Raw genomic sequence first — 15,149 nt, forward strand, 5'->3', positions numbered from 1 at the left:
GGAGAAAACAGAGATATAGTGTAATCAAGTAAACAGGGGAAACCATGTCTTTGGGTAGATTGGTTTGCATTTATATGCATGGATTCTGTTATTTATTTATTCCCTAACTACCATGGTTAAAAGTATATATAACTTGTTCCATGTAACCTGTTAGGATAATTTCTCCTTTGGACACACACACACACACACCGAGTTATTTAGTCTAATGCTTTCCAATAGGAAAGTGAGCAAGTGAGCAGGAGACATCAGCACTCTGGGTATCCATGGCAACTGGCCCAGGGCCTAAGGGTGGGGCCTAGTTTTTCCTATCAGCCAATCAGCGCACCCACAGGGCTGGGAAACTTCCTCCCATAGCCACTCCCCCGCTCCAGCAGAGCCACAGCATTATCCAAGAGGACTGTTCCGTCTCCTGTCAACACTCTGCCACTCTGTGTCACGACAAAAGTCTTCTCTCGTTCCTGGAACAGGAGCCGACGAACGCTCGTCTGTCCAAGGAAGCAGAGGGAACGGGAGCTGTTTCAGTCTTCTTCTTGCCTCTGTTCATTGTTTTAAGTTTTTATCTATAGTGCTGGCGCACTGCAGGAATACTTCCAAAACAAATAAGGAGGGGAGAGAGCCAGGTGCCAGCCTCCTGCAAACTTGGCAGGCCTGCCATAAAGCGAACTGGTGAGACCGGCCCTTGCAGGTGAGCGATTCTTGTCAACCATCCAATTCCACTAGCTTCTCTACCAGAGACTCGTTCGAGGTGTTGGGCTTATTTAGAGGGTCTGATTGTGATGGCCTCTCTCCTGTGAGTGTGGAGTCGGCCGGGCTGTTTGATCCAAAGCGTGTTGGAGGTGACAGGCAGTTCAGATTGCAGGGATTCAAAGCTCTTCTGTTCTACCGGTGAGATGAAACACAAGTCGGTGGTCAGGCTTGTTGAGAGGAAGTATTTAGCTGAAGTTTCTGTAGCACCCGGGCTGCAATAAGGTGTGTGCATTCAAACACCCGTTTGAATGATATGATGCTAATGTACTAAGGAATATTACTAATTTTTTTAAGTACGAGGCGCTGACAAATTGTCCAAGGTAATAATTAAGTCTAATAATGATAAGTCTAAAACACTGGTAACCAACCCTGTTCTTGGAGGTTTACCATCCTTTTCATTCCAACAATAATTTAGTGCACCTGACTGCTAATTAGCAGCTCAACAAGATCTCTAGCTGTGAATTAGTTACACAGCTGTGTGCTTAGTTAGGTGAAAACCAGGATGGTAGACCTCCAGAAACAGGGCTGGTTACCACAGGTCTAATACCTGTCTAATGAGAGTACAAATATGCAAACAAAATACATCTTAGATCTGCATAACGTGAAATATATTTTTTAAAACACTTATTTGTTATATCCGAAACTATTGTATTCTATAGTTAATAATGCTTAACAGAAAATAGCTTTTTATATTAGAAATATTTGTTTCACCTATTAGCTAATATAAATGAGAGTTGTTGACAGTATGAAATATGAGTTTTGAATATCCATAATTTCAATGCCATAATAATCTCCTACATTAGAATATGATAGACAGTGTTTGGTGTTTATGATTTTGATATTATTTCACTTACATGTCATATGAAACTGCTTTCATCTGCCACTCCTTTGTTGTTTTATGGCTTTAATGATGATACTGCTACTGCAGTTGCCTTGCATGCAATGCACAGTAAAGTTGAAGACTTTGTCAAAGCAGTTTCTTTCAGCGACTAGATTAACTAGGTAGGAGACGGTAATTACTTTCATTGATATAATCTTTCATGTTACGCTACATTGTTTCCTTCTCCGTTTCCTATCACTGTTGAAATTGTTCGAAGGGGAAAATAATGTTTTAACCTCATGACTGCAATGGCAAATTAAGCGTATCAGCCTCTGGCTACAGCCTGAGCTCCAGACCGGGAAAATGTTTCTTCATGGGTGTGTTTCTTACAGAAGTCAGTGTATTTAGGACCCGAAAAAGGTTAGTGCTGAATCTGCACCTTGTGGTACTTCTGTGGTTGACCACTGAGAAGTGTCTAACAAGCCGTACATGTTCATCTGTTGAGAATGAGGTCATTTGAGGTCAGTTAGAGGAGGGAGCCAACCTCGACAACTCATGTGATAATTCAGAGCAGTATAGTCTATGACGTTTTTGCAAGTGTTACAGTGTTATCCTGGATTCTGCCTTGGCAAACAAACCAAGGTTGCATATTTGTACCAGTATGAGACAGTCAGCAAGATTTGTTTTAATGCAGCACTCTGCTGTTTCAAATATTTACACACTGTATTTCCTGAATCCGATTCCACCCATCTGTCATCTCGGTCTGCTAGATTTTACTTCCTGTTGTTTCTCTCTCTCTCTTGCTCAGTGGTACTTGCACCACTGTTTCCTCTCTATTTCATTAACCCTTTGAAGAGTAGGCTTTTTGGAATGTTTTTTCAAAATTCTAAGACAGTGTCCTAAAACTCCATTGCTAGTGATTGTTACATCGTCATTAGAATGCTCAGTTAAGAACACTCTAATCATATATTTCTGATCTCATTGGGCAACAATAGAATGTTCATGAACCTTCTACGATTTCAGTTGAGCAACACTGTCCCTAGACTATAAACTGACCTTTACACCTTGAAGGGTTCAGTTATCAAGCTCTGTGGGTTCACAGACTCTGCTGTGTCTCTCCATCTCTCCTCAGCAGTGCCTCTAGCCAATGGCGGACAGTCCGGCGTCCGAGCCGAGCCCGGCTGGGCTCCCCTGGTACGTGGCGGGATCCCAGCTCCTGGGCCTGGCCTGCGTGGTCATCACCGGGGTGTGGATGGGTCACTACCGGGGCGGCTACGCTTGGGACGGCTCCGCCCAGGAGTTCAACGTGCACCCCCTCTGCATGGTCCTGGGACTGGTCTTCCTCTACGGCGACGGTCAGTGGTTCAGCCGTCGTTGCGCGTGCAGTTTCACACTACGCTCTTCTCTGCAGAAGCCCATGACCTGGAACGACCTTTTTCCTCTCACACATGGCAGTAACACGGAGTTGGGTAGAGCAGAGAGAAGTAGCTTCTTAGTCCCACTGATGTCTGTCAATACCCAATGCATTATTACATGGTTAATGCCTCTCCAGGGTAAAATATGCATTCCTGTTCATTTACATTTAAGGCAGTAGCAGACACTCTTGTCCAGAGTCAGTCACACAGATAAATTTCTCTCTATATACAGTCCATTTATAGAGCTGGATATTTACTGAAGCAATTCGGGTGAAGTACTCAAGGGTACAATGGTAGTCCCCCAGCTGCGAATCAGACCTGTAGCCTTTAAGCTAAAAGCCCAGTTCCCTAAACAGTATGCTAAGCTTCTACCCCATTGGAGATGAGGTCGGATTGGAGGCTCTTCGCAGTTCTGAGAATCTGAAGGGGCGTGGCCAAGTAAGGGGCGTGGTCAGGGAAGGGACTGGAAGGTAGGTGGCAGGATGTGCTTGCTGGATACATTTGCAGTACTGTTTGTGAACCGCAGGGCAATTGGCCAGATCCGCGTCTGTTCAGCCGTCCGCTTGTAGATCACCAGTGCATTGCCTGCCGTCCACCGTTTCCAGCTTTTATCAGATCACTTTTACTGTAAGCTGGGGATGTTGTCCAGATCCTGACAGTTGGCATTATTTTATTTAAAGGAACAGCTACGTTTGGTCAGTGGTGACGTGGACTGGCAGGAGTGGTGAGTCATCCCCAGTATGACTCACTGATTTTGCCTGCGTTTGGGGCCGGAGCGACAGGCACAGGGAACCGGGCCAATCAGACTCTGGAAGCAGGGCTTCCTCCTAATCCCTGTGTGCCCGGGGGAAACACCTCCAAACCAGGACAGGTCCCAGCACTGCTGCTCAGCCCTGATGGAGGCGATAAACCCATTCAGGCTGGTGCTTAATGGACAGCACCAGAAACTCTGCTGACGTTCCCTAGGCAGCAGCTCTGGTGACATCAGAAGGCTTAAGATCGATAACATCAGCTCCCAGCCCCTCGGGGGAGGGGCCTGCTGGAGCCCGTAATCAGCACCCACAACAACAGGAAGTGGTTTCTGCGGCTAACAGGACAAGGAAGAGCGGACATTTGGGTGTGTCCCTGTGTGTGTGTGCGTGTGTGCGTGTGTGTGTGTGTGTGTGTGTGTGTGTGTGTGTGTGTGTGTGAACTATGTGCGCACAGTAATACAGCATAACAGATGCACCATACACCAGAGCTGGGGGAGGGGTTACTGTTTCTAAAAGCATTAAAGGTGACTAATTATAGAGGCTTTTATTTATTTATTTCTTTTATTTTATTTATTTAACCTTTATTTACCCAGGGTAGGCTAAAGAATGTGATTGACAGGCAGGCGGTAACCAATGAAGCTGAATAATGAAAAGATTAAAACCATGTGGTTGTGGCTTGAGAGCTGGCGGCAGTTATTCCTCTGCATGATGACTGGATCGATCCCAGATTCAAAAAGTATTTTCACTGCCTCTGTCTGTGTCCTGTAAGGTTTAAGCAACTAACTCCTTTAGAGTGAACTGCAGTGGTACTATAAAATTCAATTCAGTTGAGTTCATTATAAAACAAAGGGAAAGTGTTGTAAGTAACAAGTATTTGCCGCACGCATCTATATTTTAAGGACCATATGTACCAGGTTATATGTGTACTTAAAATAATAATGCAGAGACGCTAGGCTACCAGTCTTTTTGCCTGACAACAAGCTAGGTGCCCTTGGGCTAATTGCATAGTTTGCAGTGAGAAGCACATAGAAACCTTACTCTTCTGTTTAGCAGACACTTTTTTTCTTTTCTTTTCTTTTATGCCAGTAACCAAACACTCCCTGCTTAATTATTTTGTGGCTAGCAGGCACAAATCCAGTCTGTGGCGGCAATGTCGCAATCGCCGTGGCGAGCAAATCCGTTCGCTGGATTCGCCGACGCAAAATCACTAAACGAGGAGTCCGGCGAGGCGACGTGTCACAGACCCCGCACGTCGCTGGATGCTAATCGAATGAGCCGCCGCTGCCAGCTGCGCGACCCAGCCGCCCTGAACGCGTCGAGACGTTAACCTTTAAAGGACACCCATCATTAATGCATTTAGACCGCTTAATCCGGCTGAACTAAACAGATTAGCCGGTCCCTTGTGGGCACAAAGGGAGGCTTTCACACCGCAAGGCCCCTCCCAGCTGACACATAAATGGCATTAACCTAACATCGGGGGGGGGGGGGGGGGGGGGGTTAGAGCGATTTATACGGCTGCTAGTCTGAGAACCGCCAAGAGCTCAGCCTCGACTAAACCAAACACAGGGACCCGGTCTGTCTTTCATTTTCCTCACGCGAGAGACACCGTAACCCGCTGAAGACACGTCAGGAGAAAATCATTCGCACGCTCTCACAGTAATTGTGCGGCCCAGGGCGACGGCGAAACGTGTCACTGCATCCCAGAGAGCTGAGGTTGGGCAACCAAGGCCGTATCCGTTTCTGGTTTCCATGCCAACTTCTGCCCTTAATCACTTAATTTACTTAATTTAATCACAACATTTACGCCATCTGGCACTTTAGCTGCATGTCTTGATAAAGAAGAGCTGAAGGCTGTTTTTTGTGCTGATGGACGTTTGATTGTGATCTAATCTACGAGAGAACCAGTGTTGGTGTATACAGCCAATCAACTCTTTTTCCCGGGGTGATTGGTGGAAGTAAAAACCTGCGTGCACAGTGGCCCTCCAGGACTGGAATTGTCCTCCCCTGCCCCAGATGGTAACGTTCTCACGGGTTTTCAGTCCACCTTGAACCGCAGTCTTTTTGGGTGCGGTCCATTCAGTTACATGCGAGTTGCTGGGACCAACTCCAGAAGTTAAGAAGTATGACCGGCAGGCTGTACACACACGCTGACTCAGTCCTGTTGGGCAGTGCGGCTTCAGGCTCAGCCCACCTCTGACTCGCTGACTCACCTGTCAGTCTAACCGCGCTGGCCGTCCCACACTGTGTGAAGGAGCCACCTTCCTATGATGCAGATGGACTGATGTGGGTCCCGATGCACTCGTCAGGACAGCAGAGTGCATTTTCCCCGGATACAGTCTCACGCTCTCTCCCTCTCCCTCTCTCTGTTCGTCCCTCAGCCATCCTGGTTTACAGAGTGTTCCGAAATGAGAACAAACGCACCGTCAAAATCCTCCACGCTCTGATCCACGTCATGGCCCTCATCATCAGCATCGTAGGTGAGACGGGTGTGTGTGTGTGCGTGTGTGTTTGCATGCAGGGTTCTAAAGCAGTTCTAATTTAGCAAAGCAGAATTATTTATGTGCACTTTGTTATGAATCAATTAACTTTTTTCTTGTAAGCCTTCTCTGAAATCTGGCATACATTACCTAAAGGCTCCTGCTGTGATTTTGTTTCGGATATAAAGCTGAAATTAGCAATCTTTTGAAAAGAGAATTAAAGCTAGTACAAATATAATAATTAAAAATACCTGTATATAAACATGCCACCCATTCAGGTCTTTTGATGCCTTTAAAATGTATCCATGTACCTTTTATTTCTTCAAATAAAAACTTTGAGGGCTGCTGCTGCTGCTGCTGCATGTGTCCACCCAGGCTCAGATGAGCTCTGGGTCTCTCTAACACTGTTACAGACTCAGATGAGCTCTGGGTCTCTCTCTAACACGGTTACAGACTCAGATGAGCTCTGGGTCTCTCTCTAACACTGTTACAGACTCAGCTGAGCTCTGGGTCTCTCTAACACTGTTACAGACTCAGATGAACTCTGGGTCTCGCTCTAACACTGTTACAGACTCAGATGAGCTCTGGGTCTCTCTCTAACACTGTTACAGACTCAGATGAGCTCTGGGTCTCTCTCTAAGCCCGTTACAGACTCAGATGAGCTCTGGGTCTCTCTCTAACACTGTTACAGGCTCAGATGAGCTCTGGGTCTCTCTCTAAGCCCGTTACAGACTCAGATGAGCTCTGGGTCTCTCTCTAACACTGTTACAGACTCAGATGAGCTCTGGGTCTCTCTAACACGGTTACAGACTCAGATGAGCTCTGGGTCTCTCTCTAACACTGTTACAGACTCAGATGAGCTCTGGGTCTCTCTAACACTGTTACAGACTCAGATGAACTCTGGGTCTCTCTAACACTGTTACAGACTCAGATGTGCTCTGGGTCTCTCTAACACTGTTACAGACTCAGATGAGCTCTGGGTCTCTCTCTAACACTGTTACAGACTCAGATGAGCTCTGGGTCTCTCTCTAACACTGTTACAGACTCAGATGAGCTCTGGGTCTCTCTAACAATGTTACAGACTCAGATGAGCTCTGGGTCTCTCTAACACTGTTACAGACTCAGATGAACTCTGGGTCTCTCTCTAACACTGTTACAGACTCAGATTAGCTCTGGGTCTCTCTCTAACACTGTTACAGACTCAGATGAGCTCTGGGTCTCTCTCTAACACTGTTACAGACTCAGATGTGCTCTGGGTCTCTCTCTAACACTGTTACAGACTCAGCTGAGCTCTGGGTCTCTCTAACACTGTTACAGACTCAGATGTGCTCTGGGTCTCTCTCTAACACTGTTACAGACTCAGATGAGCTCTGGGTCTCTCTCTAACACTGTTACAGACTCAGATGAGCTCTGGGTCTCTCTCTAACACTGTTACAGACTCAGATGAACTCTGGGTCTCTCTCTAACACTGTTACAGACTCAGATGAGCTCTGGGTCTCTCTCTAACACTGTTACAGACTCAGATGAGCTCTGGGTCTCTCTCTAACACTGTTACAGACTCAGATGAGCTCTGGGTCTCTCTAACACTGTTACAGACTCAGATGAGCTCTGGGTCTCTCTAACACTGTTACAGACTCAGATGAGCTCTGGGTCTCTCTCTAACACTGTTACAGACTCAGATGAGCTCTGGGTCTCTCTAACACTGTTACAGACTCAGATGAGCTCTGGGTCTCTCTCTAACACTGTTACAGACTCAGATGAGCTCTGGGTCTCTCTAACACTGTTACAGACTCAGATGAACTCTGGGTCTCTCTAACACTGTTACAGACTCAGATGAACTCTGGGTCTCTCTAACACTGTTACAGACTCAGATGAACTCTGGGTCTCTCTAACACTGTTACAGACTCAGATGAGCTCTGGGTCTCTCTAACACTGTTACAGACTCAGATGAGCTCTGGGTCTCTCTCTAACACTGTTACAGACTCAGATGAGCTCTGGGTCTCTCTAACACTGTTACAGACTCAGATGAGCTCTGGGTCTCGCTCTAACACTGTTACAGACTCAGATGAGCTCTGGGTCTCTCTCTAACACTGTTACAGACTCAGATGAACTCTGGGTCTCTCTAACACTGTTACAGACTCAGATGTGCTCTGGGTCTCTCTCTAACACTGTTACAGACTCAGATGAGCTCTGGGTCTCTCTAACACTGTTACAGACTCAGATGAGCTCTGGGTCTCTCTCTAACACTGTTACAGACTCAGATGAGCTCTGGGTCTCTCTCTAACACTGTTACAGACTCAGATGAGCTCTGGGTCTCTCTAACACTGTTACAGACTCAGATGAGCTCTGGGTCTCTCTCTAACACTGTTACAGACTCAGATGTGCTCTGGGTCTCTCTCTAACACTGTTACAGACTCAGATGAGCTCTGGGTCTCTCTAACACTGTTACAGACTCAGATGAGCTCTGGGTCTCTCTCTAACACTGTTACAGACTCAGATGAACTCTGGGTCTCTCTAACACTGTTACAGACTCAGATGTGCTCTGGGTCTCTCTCTAACACTGTTACAGACTCAGATGAGCTCTGGGTCTCTCTAACACTGTTACAGACTCAGATGAGCTATGGGTCTCTCTCTAACACTGTTACAGACTCAGATGAGCTCTGGGTCTCTCTCTAACACTGTTACAGACTCAGATGAGCTCTGGGTCTCTCTAACACTGTTACAGACTCAGATTAACTCTGGGTCTCTCTCTAACACTGTTACAGACTCAGATGAACTCTGGGTCTCTCTAACACTGTTACAGACTCAGATGAACTCTGGGTCTCTCTAACACTGTTACAGACTCAGATGAGCTCTGGGTCTCTCTAACACTGTTACAGACTCAGATGAGCTCTGGGTCTCTCTCTAACACTGTTACAGACTCAGATGAGCTCTGGGTCTCTCTAACACTGTTACAGACTCAGATGAGCTCTGGGTCTCGCTCTAACACTGTTACAGACTCAGATGAGCTCTGGGTCTCTCTCTAACACTGTGACAGACTCAGATGAACTCTGGGTCTCTCTCTAACACTGTTACAGACTCAGATGTGCTCTGGGTCTCTCTCTAACACTGTTACAGACTCAGATGAGCTCTGGGTCTCTCTAACACTGTTACAGACTCAGATGAGCTCTGGGTCTCTCTCTAACACTGTTACAGACTCAGATGAACTCTGGGTCTCTCTCTAACACTGTTACAGACTCAGATGAGCTTTGGGTCTCTCTAACACTGTTACAGACTCAGATGAGCTCTGGGTCTCTCTCTAACACTGTTACAGACTCAGATGTGCTCTGGGTCTCTCTCTAACACTGTTACAGACTCAGATGAGCTCTGGGTCTCTCTAACACTGTTACAGACTCAGATGAGCTCTGGGTCTCTCTAACACTGTTACAGACTCAGATGAGCTCTGGGTCTCTCTCTAACACTGTTACAGACTCAGATGAGCTCTGGGTCTCTCTAACACTGTTACAGACTCAGATGAGCTCTGGGTCTCTCTCTAACACTGTTACAGACTCAGATGAACTCTGGGTCTCTCTAACACTGTTACAGACTCAGATGTGCTCTGGGTCTCTCTCTAACACTGTTACAGACTCAGATGAGCTCTGGGTCTCTCTAACACTGTTACAGACTCAGATGAGCTCTGGGTCTCTCTCTAACACTGTTACAGACTCAGATGAGCTCTGGGTCTCTCTAACACTGTTACAGACTCAGATGAGCTCTGGGTCTCTCTAACACTGTTACAGACTCAGATGAGCTCTGGGTCTCTCTCTAACACTGTTACAGACTCAGATGAGCTCTGGGTCTCTCTAACACTGTTACAGACTCAGATGAACTCTGGGTCTCTCTAACACTGTTACAGACTCAGATGAGCTCTGGATCTCTCTCTAACACTGTTACAGACTCAGATGAGCTCTGGGTCTCTCTCTAACACTGTTACAGACTCAGATGAGCTCTGGGTCTCTCTCTAACACTGTTACAGACTCAGATGTGCTCTGGGTCTCTCTCTAACACTGTTACAGACTCAGATGAGCTCTGGGTCTCTCTCTAACACTGTTACAGACTCAGATGAGCTCTGGGTCTCTCTCTAACACTGTTACAGACTCAGATGAGCTCTGGGTCTCTCTCTAACACTGTTACAGACTCAGATGAGCTCTGGGTCTCTCTAACACTGTTACAGACTCAGATGAGCTCTGGGTCTCTATCTAACAATGTTACAGACTCAGATGAACTCTGGGTCTCTCTCTAACACTGTTACAGACTCAGATGAGCTCTGGGTCTCTCTAACACTGTTACAGACTCAGATGAGCTCTGGGTCTCTCTAACAATGTTACAGACTCAGATGAACTCTGGGTCTCTCTCTAACACTGTTACAGACTCAGATGAGCTCTGGGTCTCTCTCTAACACTGTTACAGACTCAGATGAGCTCTGGGTCTCTCTAACACTGTTACAGACTCAGATGAGCTCTGGGTCTCTCTCTAACACTGTTACAGACTCAGATGAGCTCTGGGTCTCTCTAACACTGTTACAGACTCAGATGAGCTCTGGGTCTCTCTCTAACACTGTTACAGACTCAGATGAGCTCTGGGTCTCTCTAACACTGTTACAGACTCAGATGAGCTCTGGGTCTCTAACACTGTTACAGACTCAGATGAACTCTGGGTCTCTCTCTAACACTGTTACAGGCTCAGATGAGCTCTGGGTCTCTCTCTAACACTGTTACAGACTCAGATGAGCTCTGGGTCTCTCTAACACTGTTACAGACTCAGCTGAGCTCTGGGTCTCTCTAACACTGTTACAGACTCAGATGAGCTCTGGGTCTCTCTAACACTGTTACAGACTCAGCTGAGCTCTGGGTCTCTCTAACACTGTTACAGACTCAGATGAGCTCTGGGTCTCTCTAACACTGTTTCTGGCTCAGATGAGCTCTGGGTCTCTCTCTAACACTGTTACAGACTCAGATGAGCTCTGGGTCTCTCTAACACTGTTACAGACTCAGATGAGCTCTGGGTCTCTCTCTAACACTGTTACAGACTCAGATGAGCTCTGGGTCTCTCTAACACTGTTACAGACTCAGCTGAACTCTGGGTCTCTCTAACACTGTTACAGACTCAGATGAGCTCTGGGTCTCTCTAACACTGTTACAGACTCAGCTGAGCTCTGGGTCTCTCTAACACTGTTACAGACTCAGATGAGCTCTGGGTCTCTCTCTACCACTGTTACAGACTCAGATGAGCTCTGGGTCTCTCTAACACTGTTACAGACTCAGATGAGCTCTGGGTCTCGCTCTAACACTGTTACAGACTCAGATGAGCTCTGGGTCTCTCTCTAACACTGTTACGGACTCAGATGAGCTCTGGGTCTCTCTCTAACACTGTTATAGGCTCAGATGAGCTCTGGGTCTCTCTCTAACACTGTTACAGACTCAGGTGAGCTCTGGGTCTCTCTAACACTGTTACAGACTCAGATGAGCTCTGGGTCTCGCTCTAACACTGTTACAGACTCAGATGAGCTCTGGGTCTCGCTCTAACACTGTTACAGACTCAGATGAGCTCTGGGTCTCTCTCTAACACTGTTACAGACTCAGATGTGCTCTGGGTCTCTCTAACACGGTTACAGACTCAGATGAACTATGGGTCTCTCTCTAAGCACCGTTGCAGAATTCCCATTGGTTTATTTTTGCGCTGATCCATTCTCCGTCTCTGTCCCCCAGGTTTAGTGGCCGTGTTTGACTTCCACGCCAAAGCCAAGATCCCGGACATGTACTCCCTGCACAGCTGGTGCGGGATGCTGACGTTCGTCCTCTTCTGCCTGCAGGTAGCGCACGGCGTCCCGCGCGCTCGTTTTTTTACGCTTTCCCCGCCTCTCCTTCGCCGCTCTGTCTTTTCTCTCTCTCTCGCTCCGCCCCCTCACGCGCACGCCCGGTTTATCCGGGAGCGTGCCCGTTTAACAGTCCGTTCTCAGAGACTCAGAAGGGACGCGATTGGGCGAGCTGCGTGGCGCAGCGAGTAGGGAGCCTGAGCCTGGCTCTGAACACGTCCCCCGTGCGCGGTCGGGGGCTCAGCTCAACGCCGTGACGCTCTCTACACTGCGGCCCTGTCTCTGCCTGTAACCCCCTCTGCTTTCAGGGTTATTTTTGCTCGCTGTCGGGAGCGCATCCGTCACTGTGCCAAGCCTGGGCTGACCTTGACTGAGCAGCCAAAACAAAGAAGGCAGACAGGAAGCCTCTGGGTGAGGAGTGGCGGCGGGGACGAGGCTGTGATTGGTGCTTGACGTGACGTGATGTGACGTGGCGCCCTCCTCTCCCCCCCCCCTGCAGTGGCTGATGGGCCTCAGCCTCTTCCTGTTCCCCGGGGCGTCGCCGTGGCTGCGCAGCTGGTACCTCTCCCTCCACGTCTTCTTCGGCCTGGCCATCTTCGCTCTGGCCGTGGCCACCTGTCTGCTGGGCATCACAGAGAAGCTCCTCTTCAGCATCACGTGAGTGAGGCGGTTACTCTTCCCAAGCCACGCCCCCTCCTCCCAAGCCACGCTGCTGCTTCCCAAGCCACACCCCTCTTCATAAGCCACACCCACTCTTCCCAAACCCTGCCTTTGCTTCCCAAGCCACACCCCTCTTCCTAAGCCACACCCCCTCTTCCTAAACCATGCCCTTGCTTCCCAAGCCACACCCCTCTTCATAAGCCAGACTCCCTCTTCCCAAGCCCCGTTGCTGCTTCACAAGCCCGGCCCTTGTTTCCCAAGCCACACCCCTCTTTGTAAGCCACACCCCTCTTTGTAAGCCACACCCTTGCTTCCCAATCCACAACCCTTTTTGTAAGCCACACCTCCTGTTCCCAAGCCACATTTGCTTCACAAGCCATGCCCTTGTTTCCGAAGCCATCAGTGTGACGGACCGAAATGGAGGACATTTCTCACCAATGCTTATTAAAGGTGTCTCCCCCCATTTCCAGGAGCACATACTCCAAGTTTGCTCCAGAGGGGGTGCTGGCGAACACGCTCGGGCTACTGCTGGTAGGTTTCGGGGTCCTGGTGGGATACATCGTGACAAGGGAGGAATTCAGACGTCCCCCACACCCAGAGGAGGAGGCCCTCTCCATGCACTTCAAGACCCTGACGGAGGGCGAAAGCCCCAGCTCCCCTTAGCACCTCCCCCCTTCCCATCACCCCCAGTCCTGCCAGCTCTCTGCACAGCATGCCGACAAATCACGCACACATCCAACAACGCCCCCTTGTGCCCAAATGGAGGTATCATCCCAGATTAGGGAGGGAAAGATATCTTCACATGATTGTCCAGTTGAAATGATTATTGATTTGGAGTAGAATTAAGTAACAATGCAAATGTAATGCTTCAGTACTTTTTCAGAACCAAAGAGATCCTTGCCTTTAGCTTCAATCAGTGCCATATTGAAACACACTGACCGTACTGGACAAATCAGTTCAAACGCAAAAACTGTCCTGAAGAGAGCCACAGAAGAGGAAAGCACGGGCAGCGGTGCCTCTCTAAATCCGTTTAAACACGACAGATTCATGTAATATAGAATTATTCAATTTCAATCAATTGCAACACATTCTCAGCTCCTCTGCTCTCCCCCATATGGTAGAAAGGCTTTAATCAGGACTGAACATTAAATTGCTCTGTGCATTTATCTAATTAGGGCATCCAAATGATGAGACCGTTAGAACAGTGAAGAGAGCATTTAATTTCAGAGCTCATGCGCTGTAGCAGACCTCCAACACACCCAATTACACCAGGAAATGAGGTGAAGAAGCACACCCCATGGAGATGGCTGTGATAATAAGCAATGCCCAGTGGTTTGTGTTCAGTGTTCACAAGGGAGCCTTCCAGGATGACCAACACAAAGCAGTTTCAGATTCTAATACTGTGTTAATTTAACTTGAGTGAGATCAAATCTCAAAATAGATTTTATGCTACAATATATGAAAAATATGTACCACTAAATTGACTCATTTGTTTTTTTTTTGCCATTGTTATCTGTCTGTAGTGTAAATACACTGCAAATTGAAAGGTAGTGGTTTAATTTTATGCGTTGGAAGCCTAACCCCCTTATCCCAGTGTATGCATTGCGAACCTCCATTTCTTACATCCGTTACAGCTTGAAAGCTGGAATGTAGGAGTGGTATCCACCCCCCTGCTGCTACAGAAGGGACACAGCGCCCTAGGAAGTAAGGTATATGACTGTGACTGCAGTCATACACCTTATGACTGTGACTGCAATCATACACCTAACGACTGCGACTGCAATCATACACCTAACGACTGCGACTGCAATCATACACCTAACGACTGCGACTGCAATCATACACCTTACGACTGTGACTGCAGCCATACACCTTACCACTGTGACTGCAGTCATACACCTAACGACTGTGACTGCAGTCATACACCTTACGACTGTGACTGCAGTCATACACCTAACGACTGCGACTGCAGTCATACACCTTACCACTGTGACTGCAGTCATACACCTAATGACTGTGACTGCAGTCATACACCTTACGACTGTGACTGCAGTCATACACCTTACGACTGTGACTGCAGTCATACACTTATCACTGTGACTGCAGTCATCACCTACGACTGTGACTGCAGTCATACACCTTACGACTGTGACTGCAGTCATACACCTTATGACTGTGACTGCAGTCATACACCTTACCACTGGACTGCAGTCATACACCTAACACTGCGACTGCAGTCATACACCTTACCACTGTGACTGCAGTCATACACCTTACGACTGTGACTGCAGCCATACACCTTACCACTCTGACTGCAGTCATACACCTTACCACTCTGACTGCAGTCATACACCTTACCACTGTGACTGCAGTCATTACGACTGTGACTGCAGTCATACACCTTACGACTGTGACTGCAATCAT

General features: G+C 47.7%; 1 protein-coding gene across 3 annotated transcripts; it reads left to right on the forward strand.

The window, feature by feature from the left end:
* The first annotated feature begins 349 nt into the window (after positions 1-349).
* Positions 350-14,745, forward strand: LOC135247837 (transmembrane ascorbate-dependent reductase CYB561). 3 transcript variants are annotated; one of them, XM_064321742.1, is made up of 6 exons: positions 350-685; positions 2,703-2,922; positions 6,113-6,211; positions 11,959-12,062; positions 12,565-12,722; positions 13,196-14,745. In XM_064321742.1, exons 2-6 carry the CDS (start codon positions 2,715-2,717, stop codon positions 13,386-13,388), a joined length of 762 nt encoding a protein of 253 aa, XP_064177812.1. In that variant the 5' UTR covers positions 350-685; positions 2,703-2,714; the 3' UTR covers positions 13,389-14,745. The 3 variants fall into 3 exon arrangements, with proteins under 3 accessions (XP_064177812.1, XP_064177811.1, XP_064177813.1); XM_064321741.1 differs by having other exon boundaries at positions 352-685; positions 2,700-2,922; XM_064321743.1 differs by lacking the exon at positions 350-685 and adding an exon at positions 734-885 and having other exon boundaries at positions 2,700-2,922.
* The last annotated feature ends 404 nt before the right edge of the window (positions 14,746-15,149 follow it).

The sequence above is a fragment of the Anguilla rostrata genome, chromosome 2, assembly GCF_018555375.3.
Source record: "Anguilla rostrata isolate EN2019 chromosome 2, ASM1855537v3, whole genome shotgun sequence".
In the NCBI taxonomy this organism is placed as follows: domain Eukaryota; kingdom Metazoa; phylum Chordata; class Actinopteri; order Anguilliformes; family Anguillidae; genus Anguilla; species Anguilla rostrata.

Coding starts and splice junctions, on each gene's coding strand:
- LOC135247837 (XM_064321742.1), top strand. CDS start 2,715: ATGGCGGACAGTCCGGCGTCCGAGCCGAGCCCGGCTGGGCTCCCCTGG. Junction 6,212..11,958: donor CCTCATCATCAGCATCGTAG/GTGAGACGGGTG, acceptor TCTGTCCCCCAG/GTTTAGTGGCCGTGTTTGAC. Junction 12,063..12,564: donor TCGTCCTCTTCTGCCTGCAG/GTAGCGCACGGC, acceptor CCCCCCCTGCAG/TGGCTGATGGGCCTCAGCCT.